The 14939-nt window shown below is 44.2% G+C and overlaps 2 protein-coding genes across 2 annotated transcripts; both read right to left on the bottom strand.

The window, feature by feature from the left end:
* Positions 1–4776: 4776 nt before the first annotated feature.
* Positions 4777–8021, bottom strand: tnfsf13b (TNF superfamily member 13b). The gene is made up of 6 exons (XM_071905252.2): positions 7551–8021; positions 7282–7399; positions 6589–6645; positions 6122–6246; positions 5633–5783; positions 4777–5402 (listed from the first exon to the last, which is right to left on the bottom strand). The coding sequence occupies exons 1-6, from the start codon at positions 7782–7784 to the stop codon at positions 5290–5292; spliced, it is 798 nt and encodes a 265-aa protein (XP_071761353.1). The 5' UTR covers positions 7785–8021; the 3' UTR covers positions 4777–5289.
* Positions 8022–8479: 458 nt separating this feature from the next.
* On the bottom strand, positions 8480–13926 carry abhd13 (abhydrolase domain containing 13). Its single transcript, XM_071905251.2, has 2 exons — positions 13758–13926; positions 8480–12064 (listed from the first exon to the last, which is right to left on the bottom strand). Exon 2 carries the CDS (start codon positions 12025–12027, stop codon positions 10972–10974), a length of 1056 nt encoding a protein of 351 aa, XP_071761352.1. The 5' UTR covers positions 12028–12064; positions 13758–13926; the 3' UTR covers positions 8480–10971.
* Positions 13927–14939: the final 1013 nt, after the last annotated feature.

Below are 14939 nucleotides of genomic sequence, written 5' to 3'. Positions count from 1 at the left end.
ATTTAAAAGTGGGAGGGAGTGTGTTGTGTTGGTGAGAGAGAGAGAGAGAGAGAGAGAGAGAGAGAGAGAGAGAGAGAGAGAGAGAGAGAGAGAGATGAGGGAGTCTAAATCTCTAATTACAACTGCTTAACACAAGCCCATAAGCAGCTGGTGGGAATGAGTGACACAGGACTTCCAAACATACTACGCTGTGTTGTGCATGTGTTGCTGTGCATGCACATGCGAACGTTGTGCTAGAGTTGTGTGTGCGTGCGTGTGTGTGTGTGTGTGTGTGTGTGTTGGGGTTGCTGAGGGGCTGTCATTAATATGGTGTCTCTGATCTGCCGTCTTGACACACTGGAAGAACCGAACAGAGGCAAGCTCAAACAACCGACTGAAAGTGAAACCCAGTCAAAAAGGGAGGACAAAAAAAAGCGGTGCGGAGTGGAGGCGCAGAGCCAGAGGAACTCTCCTATCGCCGAGCGTTCTCTCCTCCTTCCTGCTGTCTCCCCAAACTCCTTCTTTCATCCTCCCCACTCCCCTTTTTTAAGAGCCGTGTGTGTTTCTCCTCCTCTCAGTTGGTGCTGTTCTCCTCTGCTCCTCATCAGCATAACAAAGGCTGGCTGCTCGTCCTGGTGTGTGGAGGGAGAGGAGAGAGAGAGAGAGAGAGAGAGAGAGAGAGAGAGAGAGAGAGAGAGGCATACAGACAGAGAGAGCGAGAGAGGAATCACATCTGTTCATCTGGCTTTTCGGTGATAGGTTAAATATGTTTATATGTGTGTTGTCTTCCTCACGCGTTGGCAGTCTAATTGCACTTCACCATGCCAATACAGAACGTTTTGAATTGGGCTGAACTGAAACAGAAGGGTAAACTATGGCCAAACAAGTGGATAAGCATACAGATACATTTCTTTACAGTTCATATTTACAGTATATATACAAACACCACACTCAGTCCCGCCGCACCTCGCCAGAACGGGGGAAGCATTTTAGCACAACACAGAAACAGAGCTAAACAAATGTTGCTGGCTCTCTGTGTGTGTGTCTGCCAATGCTCCATCTTGGAGCCATAAAGCAGAGCAGAGAGTGGGAGTCAGGAGATGGGGAGGGAAGGGAAGGGGAGGGGAGGGGGGGCAGAGTTGTGGCAAACCAAAATCCTTCTCTCCTCTCATCCATTTGATTTTTTTTTTCCCTCTCCTCTGTAATAGGCTAAATGCCTTGAGGAAAAGGCCAGAGAAAAGCATTATTTATCAAGATGAGCTGGGACAGAGACCACTTTCAAATCTGCTCCTACTTTTCTGACACACACATACACACACACACACACACGCAGACACACATGCAACTTGTACGCCTGTCGCTTCACCATGGTTTGATCCCCGGCAGAGGCAGAACCATATGAATAATAGATCAGCTTATACACCAGCAGATCCCATGTAGTTTGTTGTCAGGGGAGAAAAACTAAACCCCATCAAACGTAACGTAATGCTACAAAACAGCTCACAAATAAACCTGGCATCCCACTGCACACATCACGTTTTTCTGATCATCAACGACAATTAGCGAGTTATCGAGATGAATCGATTCAAAATCTACCGGACGGCGAGCAGAAAACGTGTTTAGAGTAACGCGTGGTGCAAGCCAGTTTGTTGGAGCCCAAATCCCCACTTAAATGAGAAATCCATGCGGTGCCCTTGCCAGTTCAGCTGGAGGGCTCTGGATCAGCCTGATTACTTTGGGCTGACTGCAGCAGATCAAAGTAATCCCCAAATACTGGAGAAGTACATGGAACAACCGTGTAGTACACTGCAACATAGTGAGACGGCGTGGGTGCTGCGCATTTTGTTAGTGTTTGGGGGAGGGCAGTGAAGGTGCATGTGTGTGCATTTATATATACTGTATGTGTGTGTGTGTGTGTGCAAGAGAGTCTATGTCTGTTTGCAAAAGCCATAGTGTGCATGTGTGAGTGTGTTGGTGTGTGATTGTGTGCTGCAGAGGCAGAGGCAGAGCATGCTGGGTTTTATAATCAGGATTCAGGAATCACCTTTAGCCCCCGTCATCAGTCAGACCTGTCCTAACAAACAGGGGGGGGGGGGGGGGGCAAAGAGACAGATGGGGACATAGAGAAGGAAGGGTCCACATGAAAAAAACAAAACAAGTAGTGATGCGACTTGAAAAGCATGAGAGACACAGAGCGACTGGGATGATTCCCAGGCTAGTGTGTCACCCGTGTGTAATGTATGTGTGTATGCATTTTTGTATGTTTTTACATCAATATGAGTGTGTGCGCTCATAACATGCGTGTGTGTGTGTGTGTGTGAACTACACACAGTGCCAGCATGTGTACACAGCAGGTCTCATTTCCTGATTTCCCCCGGTCAGACGCTGGTTTCTCTTTGAGAGCCGAGCCCACAATGACATCAGCTTCCGCCAACACAGCAGCCGTCGCCATGGCACCACACAAAGACATTTCTGACCCAGAGGGAGGGGGAGCATCATGCTTGACACATTCGCCCATTATAGGAGGGATCGGTCCCCTGCTCGCCTCTCCTCTCCCACCCTTCTCCTCCTCCTCCTCCTCCTCCTTCTTCTCTTTCTCGATTGGTGTTTGTACAGCCGCCTGCTCTGTTTACCAGATCATCAAAGAGCTTGCCCGACTCCCATGGTTGTAGCTCCCCGGCCCTGGCCTGCTCTCTAAATCTGTTTTAGCTTCACGGCCTCTCTCTCCCTCGCTCTCATCCGCTCTCTCTTCCCACTAATGGCTACTGCCGTCCATTTAGGCCATTTGAAATCTTTCTTCCTCAGTCTTCTATTTCTCCAAGACTTTTTGCTCCCTCCCCCCCTCTCTCTCCCTGTCTCCCTGTCAAATGGAGCCATGACTCCAAGGGCAAAATGCCCAGCAAAGAAGTGACCACCCACTGTGCTTTGTCTCACTCTGTGCCCTAACGAACAGAAGGCATGTGTGTGTTTGTGTGCGTGTTTCAGTGTGAGTTGGAGAGAGAGAGAGAGACAGACAGACAGACAGACAGACCAACTGATCAAACATGTCTGGAGTATGACGGGTAGGGGAAAACAAAAGGAGTTGTCCTCATACATACCTACTGCATGCTCTACACAGTGCAAAATATTTGAATATCCTTGAAGTCCTTCAAATTGAACAAGTTGTTACAGATCTGGCCGTACTGTTCCAAAGAAAAACTTAGTGTCATCCCCCCCCCCCCCACCCCCCCCACCCCCACCACTACAAATCAAATCAAGAAATCTGAGGAAAATCAGCAAAACACAATGGAAGTCGCTCCACTCACTGCCCCCCTCCTCTCTAGTGTCTGCAGAAATGTCAAGAGATCCTTGAGTCCTGATGAAGACCAGACCACAACACATTGGTGCATTTTAATCTATTCTTGCCATGTGAAAGTTTTGCAATGAGACGGAGTGCATTGGACAGTTTTTACCACTGTTTTTGACTGGATCTTGATGTATATTTACAAAGATTTCCCATGTATTTGAGCTACTCTGACTCAGCTGTTAGTTACATCCAGAGACTACCTGTCCATTCTTCACTCTTGACCCAGTGCAACAGTTCCTGTATGAATCAATATTCTCTATAATCCGCCATGAGAACAGATCAAGTTAAGTCAGCAGGATGCTAATTTGTGACCATAATTACTGTTGAAGCAACTGCTAATAACCCTCTCCTTCAACTGGGGCCACTGTGGCCAACCCTACAACCACTGCCAATCAGACTGAATTATTCCATCTTAATTCCCAATTTTATTGGAATAATTGGGTCACTTGGCTTGGCCAAGGCAGTTTTAGATGAATATGAATGTCACAAGATATATAGTTAAGGAGTAAAAGGGCTAAGTAAAACTTTACAAGGTCTTGCTCAGCAGTGTCTTCAGACTCCACTGCAAAAAAGTAGCCACACAAAATCAATACAAAGTTGAGAGAGACATTAAAAGGGAATGATCAATATATCATGCTCAACATACAATTTGCTGCGTTTTACTCGGTAGCCAATTTTTTGAGAAGTGTCTCAACTGCAAGCTGGTGTTTGCTCGACACATTTGTACAAATACTGTTTGTGGCTACAGGCCTGGAGCATGTTGTTCTCTTAGGCAAAAGAAAAATATGAATTCTAAAGCTTAACGGGCTTGGAGGATGTTTGGGAAGGAAGGATGTTTGAGAAAGGTGCTGCCACGGTGTGTCTGTAAACAGAATCCCCAGGTGTAGCCTAGCTTAACCGCCTCTAACACTGAATATAATCTAAGAAGAATTATCCAGCGAGGATATTTCTGTTTCCCCAAACGTCCTCAAGCATTACGCATTCAGTCTACTATTCCCTTTATTTTGCAGACAACGATACCGTATACTGTGTATAAATCTTAATCCTGGCTCGATGCTAAAACCGTGGCTTTTACCTGCTTCTCTCTGTTCCTGCTCATCTTTACACAACTTGAATCCCTCTTGCTGGCTGAGAGGTTTCTGCTCTGTCAAACTCTCTCCCTCTAGCGGCTGCAAGTGGAACAACGACCTCCACCTAGATTGGAGATGATGTCATCTCTTGTGCAGGATTTGTCACTTTATTGCATCTGAATTTTTATATCAGCAGGAAATATACAGGTAAACTGAAATCACACTAGCATTCAGATGATAATATAAGTCCAGGCCACTCGTATTTGTGTTCCAATAGCAAAATAAAATAAAGCATATGAAATGGATAGACCTTATAATTCTATGACACACTGATGCTGCTGCTACATGCAGGAGGAAATAAGAAATCATCACTATATCCACTGATTATTGATAAGTTCATTTAAAAGAGTACAACAATGATTTCACACGAGTCACACATCTCTTACAAGGCAGGCCTTCCGATATGAACGGTTTTTCTTTGATTATTCAAACCAAAAGTACTTGACTTTGCAGCTGCTTAGCAATATTTTGTGTTATATGTGGTAGAAGTGAACATAAAAAGCTGTAGCTAACAAGAAGTATGCATTTTCTATGAACAAGGCCGATGCCATCCCCTCATACTCCCCTACATATCACCCCATGCTGATCAAGCCAAGGCCCCTAAATAACCACCATCGCCAATACGTTCGATAGTCACACAGTCTATCTTGCAGCCAGTGCTAAAACGGCTGCTTCTTGTATTCTTGTAACAGCAAGCAAATTCAGACAGAATCACCAGCACTGTGCCTTGTTATTTCCTCGCACCCTTCCCATAATGCCACCTCTCTCCCACCCCGACAGCGTCCCCACAGTAGCGGCCCAGCTCCCCCGGGGTCCAAGGTGAGGTGACACAGTTCAAGCCAGCTTGACAGCCCCCAGGAAGGTGGCGTCTCCTCCTAGGAACACGTTGGCTGTGGAGCGGGGGATCAGCAGCTCCAGGCGGTCCCCGACCTCCAGCTTTACAATACCTGCAGGGGGGGATGCAACAACACTTGAGACCTTGAACTGGCATTTTTTTACTGTCATACATTAGAGAAAGACATTTACAAACCCCATCACAGACATATACAACTATACCACAGGCAGGCATACACACTTTAGAGTGTGACTAAAGGGGAAAACACGCAGATTGACCTTCTGTAGCAGCTGTCGTAAAAAGGGCGAACATTGTTGGAGATGCACAATAACACGGGCTCACCCCCTGTGTAGCAGGTGTTGAAAGGGTAGACAGGGTTCATGCTCTGGATGCAGCGGAACAGGACAACATTCGGAGGGTCGCCCCCCACCACGTTCCTCTTCCTCCAGATCACCACGTGGCCCATGGCAAAGGTGCTGTCCGTGTAGTACACCTGAGCACAGACGGGACCCAGCCATCAGAAACATCTATGATCGAGGTCTGACCCTGACGTGGCTTTTAACATACTCTGGACACCATGTTTAGCATCAAATACAGTTCAGTTGGGTGATATTCATTCAATACGTATGCATGAATCACCTCTATTTTACCTTTTATTTATCTGACATCATTTGAAGGTCTGTCAGCGGGCTGCAAGCATAGATAGAGCACACCCTGCACTGCACTGTATTTAGACATGTTCCTCTCCTATGTAAAAAGTCTGGTGATTGGCACACAAGCCAGCAGCTCCCCCCTGTGTAAAGACCATGAAATGACAGCAGAGGAACCCACCTGACTGTAGACAAAGTAGAAGCCCTCCTCTCTGACTAGCATGCTGTCTCCCTCTGCCTCCAGTGCAGAGCCTCTCATCAGCCCTGCCTGCCAGGGGATGCCTGTGTACTCCTGCGAGTCAAGTTCTAATCAAAGACATTACATTATATTAGCTAACAAGTTAAAGCACCCAAAGTCAACCATCTGCCCCAAGAGTTGGCCTGTTTTTTTATTTTAATTTTTTTTTTTTTTTAAACTAATCACTTTGTTGCTGCTTGGGGTTTCTGGCCACATGTTAATAGAAGTTCTTAATGTGGGACTGTGGGATATATTCTGATTTTCTAGGAGCAGAAAAAGGGCAGGAATGGAGGATTTTTGATGAAGGGTGATGAAATCCATCTGAAAACTAATTTGAAATAGTCTGAAACCAAAGTAAAATGTACATGGAAATGCAAATCACTTAACAATTATGGTGATGGATACTGTACCTTTGTTGAAGGTTTTCCCGCTGCTGTTTGCCAACATCTGCAGGCAAGGCTGAGATACTGGGACAAAATAACAGAAAAGTTTAGAGGTGTTGAAAGATCGGCCAGCAGTTCTCCAAGGTTCTTTACAATGTGACTTTTGTTCATTCCATGGCTTCTTCTGACTCCTTCTCCTCCGACTTTCCCTTTCTGTATGATTACATGGAAGCTGTCAGCAGGAATATGAATATTGGTCCCTGAACACCCCAAGCATTGCTAAGATGACTGTTGTTGTTCTGATGGTGTGCATCTTCACACCATCAGATCCAGCTAAAAACAGCAGCGTTAACATGGAGCACTCATGCACTGTACTGTAGTATTATCTTACCACACCATCTGAACACGTCAAACAGCCGTCGGCAAATAAACCCAGACAAATTAAACATAGCCTCTGACATAATGATTTAGTTATCACCGCAGCTGAAGAAACTTTCATTCTTGGTTCTTCGTTACAGCTGGGTACAGTGGTATGAGAAACATAATAGCAAGAGGAAATGGGTTATGAGACCTTAGTCACACTGTTTAAAATGGAATCAATCATTTTGTTGGGATTATTCAGTCTTGTCGCAATGGAAACAATCGTATTGCCCTAAGAGTGCAACCAATCTTACTCCAGGCAGACTATAGCAAGCTAATAACTGCTGCACTGTTTCTTACCTAACCTCTCTGTTCCAGATACCACTCTCCTCTTCCTCATCAGAGGAATGGCAGTCTGAGACTCCGGTCGGTCCGGGGGATCTGGGCTGCTTCTCCTGCTTCTCATCTGCTCCAAAGTCTGGACAAGCAGAACACAGTCCTCAGAAAAAAATAAATAAATAAAACACTACCTGCTGGTGCATGTGTTATAAAATGTATTGTAAGTCCTGTGCTAGTAAATGCAGGTGTGGTGTTTGTTGTTATGTCCCCAGGGGCTAGTTGTGCCTCACCTGGCCTTCGTGCCTGGCCTCTTGTCGCTCCTCTCTCCTGCGACAGACGTCTGATTTGAGCCCCTCCACCTCAGCCCTGAGAGCCAGCAGTTGGTACAGGGACAGGGCTGAAAGGGAGGAGGAGGTGACAGCAGCCAGGGTCAGCAGCAACACTAGCCACGACAGCCTCCCTTCACCTGGCTTTTGTCCAGTCCCAGGCTCCACACCTGCCAACATTGCCATCGCAGGGCCCATGCAATCTCCCGAGAACTCACACTGACAGCATGACCGAGCCTACTTTTTCGTAGATCCTCCAGTTTTACCTTAATTCCTGTCTTTAACCTCCACTAATTTCCTTAACTTTCGTTTTTGTCTTTCTGTGCCCTGTTCCACAGTTTAGTCAAAATGACTGCGCACACAGAATACAGTACATAAAAGGGCAAAGCAGCTTCCCCTCTAATGTTCCGCTCAGCTAACCGCACACACAGTTTCCTGCTTGACCGGCGGCCCAGACAAGCCTCTCTCTCCTTCTAATCTTGCTCCTTCAAAAACCATGCAATAGTTAAACCAAAGTCACAGTGGGTACAGTAGAGACAGAGGCTACACAATAACACCAACCAACGATATGAAAGTGGCATTCTCAAAGAGAAGTACGGGGCGAGATTTCACACTGAAGGAGAAATAGACAATATTAATGAAACCGCTGCATTTGAATTAGACAGCTAGAGAAGCCAAGGCATACTGAAAAAAAGGAAGTGCAAAAATTACCAAATGTCAAGAGCGACATAACAAAGCAAAACAAACAGAAAATTACCAGAATATAAAAAGTGAAGTGGTGGTAATGATCAAATTTAGCACTACATGACTCAAATTTTTGGAACTAGACAAATGGTACATAAAATAAGCTTTTTTGTAAAAAAATAAATAAATAAAACAACAAACAAGATAGCTGAATTTAATGTATTAATTTATTGCATGTTACTGTACAGAAAATAGAAAGTGAAAATGTGTGCTTAGAAAAGAAGTTGTTGACATTGTTTTGAAATAGAAAAGAAACACATCAACTCTGACATATGGAAAATTACTTAAACTGATTGCTTCATACTGAAGAAGATAACGATTGACCATTCAGATGTTAGAAATCCCATCTACATTTCCAGTAAGTCTTCAGTGTGGAGTGCGAGTTCTCATCCCATTATCTGATTCGTCATGACATATTGCTATCAAGCTCTGGACAGTGTTTCAAAATGGACTGACAAGTCACTGTAGATGTACACGCATTATGTCAACACTGTAGGGGATCATTATAGTAATGTGACTCCCAACATGATTACATGCCACCTTGCAAATGCAACTTACAAAATGCAAATCATGTCATCACACTCCAGCCCCTAGTTCTTAACAGCATTCATTCCACTCCATTCACAAACGTGAACAAATAAATATATGTGCCATGGTTCATTTGCACCATAACTAGCAAAATGATTTTCTTTATGAAAAATAGAACAAGCAAGACACATTCAGTTCGGCCCCATTTTTTCTACAACAGGGCCTAGAAGATTAACAATGCATATGGCTATGACAAAAATCCAGTATTCTATCAGGAAAGTATTATCAATTTTGTTTTTAGGTCGGCCACCCAAACAATGCATCAAGTGAATGATGTCTAGTCCCTCCATCCTTTCAGTAACAGAGAGATGGTGCAATGCAAGCTAATGTCAGAAGATAAGAGTGTGTAAAACAAAACGTGCAAAAGTTTGAAAGCCGCATACACTCACATGGTCAGTTTCAGACTGTACAATGGGCACTACCAACGTATGGGAGGGTGGAAAACCAAGAAAATGTAATGTATGATCTACTCTGCTAATGCATTTGATATCATACATAAAAGCCTGAAACTGCTCAAGTTGCTGTTGGCTCAGACTATAGACTGAAAAACTGTGCCACCAGTGAATAAAAAGTCACAGGAGAAAGGGAAAAAAGACAATCTATACATAATTTCTCATAAAGCACACTGGTTAATTTATACCCACACTGTACATTCATGTAGTAGCCTTTAGACTGTAGTTTAAGTTGCTATCACATTGACAAAACTGAATTTGGTCTTTAAGTGTTTGTTGTATTTTGTTTAGCATACAGTATCAAATATGGCTGCTGATGCTAAGCAAATCTCTGTTGAGTGTGTTTGAATGGCTTTGAGACCACTGCAGTGCAGTGTGCTGCATTTGGAGAGCGAGAGCAGATAACAGTGTTTTGTTCCTCTAGCTCTGCTCCACCCCCTGGAAGACATGCAGGAAAGGTTAATTAGCTCGTTAAAAGCCCTCCAAGTGAGTAAAGCCATTTTGCCACATAAGCATGGGGTGAGACGAGAACCTAGCATCATTGACTTAACAATTATGATGCTGATGATAATAGTTAACAAATAATCCTAGCATTTCGAAAAAACAGCTCACATATAAATCCTTAACTACAAACCACACACAGTGCAAGTGCTCCATGCCAAATTCATTGGGGGAGGTGAATCTGCTCAAAAGCAACTCCAGCCCATGGCAAGAGTTAAGACCAGCTGGTTGGCTAACTGTGTTTTGTCAGAAGATGGTACTTGGGAGAGTAACTCTGTAGTTCATTCCAATAGTATAGAGAATAAAAGGCTGATAGGATAAGAAGAACTCAAGACAAAACTTTATATGATTTGTCATAACCCAATTTCAAACGGTCTAGAACAAATAAAATTTGCTAGGGTATAAATAGAAATCACTACATTGTCAAGACATGCCAAGCTGTTGCAGGTACTCAATATCACTGCCCCCCCCTGAAAAAAACCTGAAACATCTGATGCTCTTCTAAGCATAGCTCAAATATCTTAGCCTACATGACTCAACACTTAAGTGAACCTGAACACAATATAGTGCAATGCATAAAAAAAAATATCAGTTATCAGACATCAGTCTTTGATTTTCATCTTTTTATCGGACAAGTACTGCTTTCATTGAAATACTGCAGGTCCACATTACATGAGCAAATGTTTTAATGATTTTAATTACTTTCAGTAAACCTTCTACAGCAGATTCTTTTGTGGTTGTGGTGTCTCTTACAGTGTGAGCGTGTACTGTATGCTCCTGCATCATTCATAAAAGGCCATAGATACATGCATTCATAGCTGCAACACAAAAAACCAATGAAGGCAATGTTACCCTCTCCATACCCTCTCAATACCCTCTCTCAAAACCTCATAAATACTCCATTAAATCTGTCCTTTTTGTTCAATATGATAAATTTACAGAAAGGTAAAAACAGTGAAATAAAATACAAACCCAGACAAAAGCTTAAAAAATTTACATTCTGTCCAAACTCAATTAAGTCCATCCAATTAATGTCACTGACAGCCTTCACTCTTTCCAGCCCATAACCTAGTCAAGAGAATTATTTCCCTGACTCTTTCTTAGATAATGGTGACGCTGGCAGAGGACTGGACACTCTCCTCGCGGGCGTGGCTCTTCAGCAGGTCTTTAATAAACTGCTCCAGGGCAGCGAAGTAGCCCTGACACTGCCAGGTGTCGTTGTGTGTGCCCTCTGGGAAGATGGCCAGGCGTTTAGTCCGTGCAGGAGATAGCTCATACAGTTGTTTCATCATTACTGGTGGGATGAGCTGGTCTGACAGACCAGACACAAACAGAGAGGGCATGCGGCACAGCGCCACCTGCCGGTAGGACAGGAACTGGTTCCTGTAGCACCACAAGGGCAGCAGGCGCATGGGCAGGAAGGAGAAGAGCGTGGATGCCATGTGAGGGATGCTGAGGAAGGTGTTTTCTACGATAATGGCCGCTACGCGGTGAGGGTTGGCTGATGCCAACCGCACTGCCACAGCTCCACCTAGTGAGCGGCCAAATAGCACCACCTTGGTCTTGTCCAGATCAGGACGGGTCATAACATAGTCCAGTGTGGCCTCCGCATCCAGGTACAGCCCATCCTCACTAGGCTCACCCTCACTCTTCCCATAGCCACGGTAGTCCACCAGCACCACGTTGGCTTTCAGGTTGACTAGCATCAGCAGGGCGTTGGGCACCCTGTGCCCAATATTACCTGCATTACCATGGAAATAAAGAATAGTGGGTGGAGCAGAGGAGGTGGGGCTGGTTTGATTGCCGGGGGTGACTCCAGGAGGGTTGTCCCCTCCTGTGTAGCGAAGCAAGATGAGGTTGAGTTTCACACCATCCTTGGTGCGAATGTACACATTCTCATGTGGGATTCCTGTTGGCATGGGAACATAGAGGCGAGAGGAGGAGGGTTGGTCTGGGAAGTAGAGGAGCACATCCTGGAACTTGTAGAGGATGCCCGCCACGGAGGCCAGGATGAGAGCCAGGAGAAAGAATCCTCCATAGAGATGGAAGGTGAGGATGAGGGCCAGGAGGGAGATGCGACAGGCACCCCAGGACCAGGAGGCCAGAGCCAGGGTGCAGCGCTCCACTGCCCCCCACAGCCTCCAGGGTTTCTCCATGGATACACACCGAGAGCTGAATCACACCACACACACTCTGTAGGAAGGACAGGAAATATACAGAGTACAAGGAAGAAAAGAGAAGGGTGGTGGAGAATGGACGTCAATGCAGTTTTAGCAACAAAAATTGTATCCATGGCAGACAGAACATTTGACCATTATGCTGCATAACTGAAAACATTCATAACACCAAGAGAATAAGTTATTTGTTGAAATAAAACATTGAATCCCATTTCTTCAAAATAATTTTCTGCACCAACCAGTTTCAGTGGTTTTAATAACCCTGGTTTAACAACATGTTGGTGGAGAGGAGACACTGAAATTAGACCTTTTTAAATAAACGAAAAGACTGCGGGGAATACCAACACATTTTTGTCTATATCTCAGGGCTAAATGTCATGAAATTTGGTCGACTTTGGCAGATAGTACTTGCATCACTTGAAGAAGTTTGTTAATGAATGGTGAATGTGAGCTCACCCACCACCAAACAGAGTATGAGTTACATTTAGTTCACACAATGGCTTTTTATCCCCTCCCCTTTCCCCCCGAGAGGCTAATCTCTTGCCAGGCTATCATATAAATAAGACTTTGTTCTCAAGTGACCTGCCTAGTAAAATAAAAGTAAAATAAAAAATAAAATAAAAAATGGGGCATCTGCACCTCTATCCAGGACCATATATTATCGAATGTGATACAAGTCGAACAATAAAAAGATAGTACTACTTACAATTTCAACTCAGTGCCAATTTAATTGTACCACAAGGGAAATTTGGTGTGCACACGGGGCTTAAAAACACACACAAAAAAAAAAAGCACGCAATAAACGTGGCTGCCAACTACAATTATGCAAAACAGATTTATGAAAAACATAAATTATCCCTTTAGAGCGGCAGCCCTTACATAATGGCCTTTAAAAACTTGCAACTCTTGACCCTTGACAGCCATAAATCTTTAAACATCCTCATTCAGGCTTGAACCAAACGCTACTCAAAGTTAGTTATTACTCTGCGTTTGCAGTCTAACCGAACAGGCCTTTACTGGTACTAGTCTTAGTTCTAGCCCTCAAGCCGTTCAGCTACTAGAAAAAGGCGCTTCCATTTCCATCCTGTGTTATGCCAGACTTGGGCCTTAATCTATCCGTCCATTAAACAGATTAGGACGAAACACTACACAATACTGTCTCTGAGTACGTGAAGGGTACAAATTGCACAATCGAGTATCACTGTGTGACTTTGTAATGCCAAACTGGCTAGCAAGAAGCGTGTCCAGTGTGCAAGGTAGCAAGCCATGCCCAAGTCTAAGTAGCCTATTGCTGTGCACGAAATAAGGAAGACTTCATAAGTAACACTGGATAGAAACATGTCTTGACCCCACCCACAAGGAAATGATAGTGCCAACTAACGTTAGTATTTGCTAGCCTAAAGCAAAGCACAGTGGGCTAGGGATGCTTTACCTTGCGTAAGAACCAGCAATCGACGTATACAGTCAAAACAAGCTGTCGAAACAGTTATGGCTAAGCTATCTTGCTGCCAAAGAAGCAATTGTTACCAATAAAACCGAACTAAACCCACTTATATTTGACGTTAGTTGTGGGTCAGCTCAGAAACAGGCGGCTAGCTACGCTAGCTATCAAACTAGCCTTTGCTACTAGCCTGCTAGTACTATACGCCCTGACATAACGTTAAAGCCAGCTATCTCATCAATAGGTAGCAAGCTAGCCACAGACTTACCCTTCTCTCATTTTAGCGCTTCAGCTGCATGCAAAGAAAGAAAACAGTGACACAGATGACTCCGTCGCTGTCATTCAGCTCTGTAACGATTACCTGAATTACAGAGAGAATTAGCTAAGTGGTGAGCATGCAAGCTGAAAGGTGTATGACTGTCAGCGAGAACCGGCGAAGCTAGCTGCTTCGCTGGCTAGCATTGTTGGTGTATCCGTGAGAAGTTCCGTCTTGAGCTCGGTACAGAAAACAACGTTCCGGACATAACTTTCCGTACAGATTCATTCCAATTCTGTTGCAGCACACTGACATGGTAACTGGCAGCACCACTAACGCCCCACATCCCTTATATTTATAATGTTATGTAATTCGTAGTATCCATGGCGTTCATAAATACAGCGGTCTAATCTACTGTCCAGCACATGAACACCACTGACAACTGCATGTGCTTTTCTATTATTGCCCACCAGGTGCTGCTCTCAGAATGAACATTAATCCACAAGACTCACCACCTGGACGTTAATTTTACAGGGTAAGTAAAATCCATAATAAAAGTTACTGATATAAAGACAATATAAGACTCCCATGGGATTCTTAATGCACCTACTATCATGTTATGCTGCATGGTGATATGAAGTCATAACATACTTGTACATACATGTACTGTATGTACATAGGAAGAGTTTTTTATGTGCTTAGTGTTGTAGTAATAGTACAAAACGACCGAAACAAGTCCCTGAGAAGTAACATTGCTCAAATCAGAAGTAAAGACTATTGCAAACACATTCATTCATTCATTCATTCCCTAACCCCTGATCCTAACCTGACAGGATGTTATTGATACTATGTGCTTAACCTTAACCCATACCCTAACAATAATCAAACCCTCATTGTAATCCTAACCTAATCTCTAACCTCAGTGGCTTTCCAACATGGACAGCAGCAAAACTTCCCCCAAAAGTCTCCTGCCCAGAACTCAAACAGTTTGTCACAAGTACACACACACACACACACACACAGACAGACATGCCTGTGATTTATGGAGGGAGAAACATACAGCAAGCAGATCATGAGCACACAGATGAGCACATCAGCGTGTTCTGTCAGTAGTCCTGTGTGTTTGCTGCAGTCAGAATTGACGTGTCTCAGAAGCTACAAAACTGGGTCATATTGTGGATGTAAGAGCCACAA

Source organism: Centroberyx gerrardi, chromosome 10, assembly GCF_048128805.1.
Source record: "Centroberyx gerrardi isolate f3 chromosome 10, fCenGer3.hap1.cur.20231027, whole genome shotgun sequence".
Lineage (NCBI taxonomy): Eukaryota > Metazoa > Chordata > Actinopteri > Beryciformes > Berycidae > Centroberyx > Centroberyx gerrardi.
This window is presented reverse-complemented; position numbering and strand designations above follow the sequence as displayed.

What these genes read in the sequence shown, in the direction of transcription:
- tnfsf13b (XM_071905252.2), bottom strand. Translation starts at nt 7,784, where the DNA reads ATGGGCCCTGCGATGGCAATGTTGGCAGGTGTGGAGCCTGGGACTGGA. An exon ending in AGGCCAGGCACGAAGGCCAG is followed by an intron (nt 7,400 to 7,550) that starts GTGAGGCACAAC and finishes CTGCTTGTCCAG; the next exon opens with ACTTTGGAGCAGATGAGAAG. An exon ending in TCTACTTTGTCTACAGTCAG is followed by an intron (nt 5,784 to 6,121) that starts GTGGGTTCCTCT and finishes GTCTGTGCTCAG; the next exon opens with GTGTACTACACGGACAGCAC.
- abhd13 (XM_071905251.2), bottom strand. Translation starts at nt 12,027, where the DNA reads ATGGAGAAACCCTGGAGGCTGTGGGGGGCAGTGGAGCGCTGCACCCTG.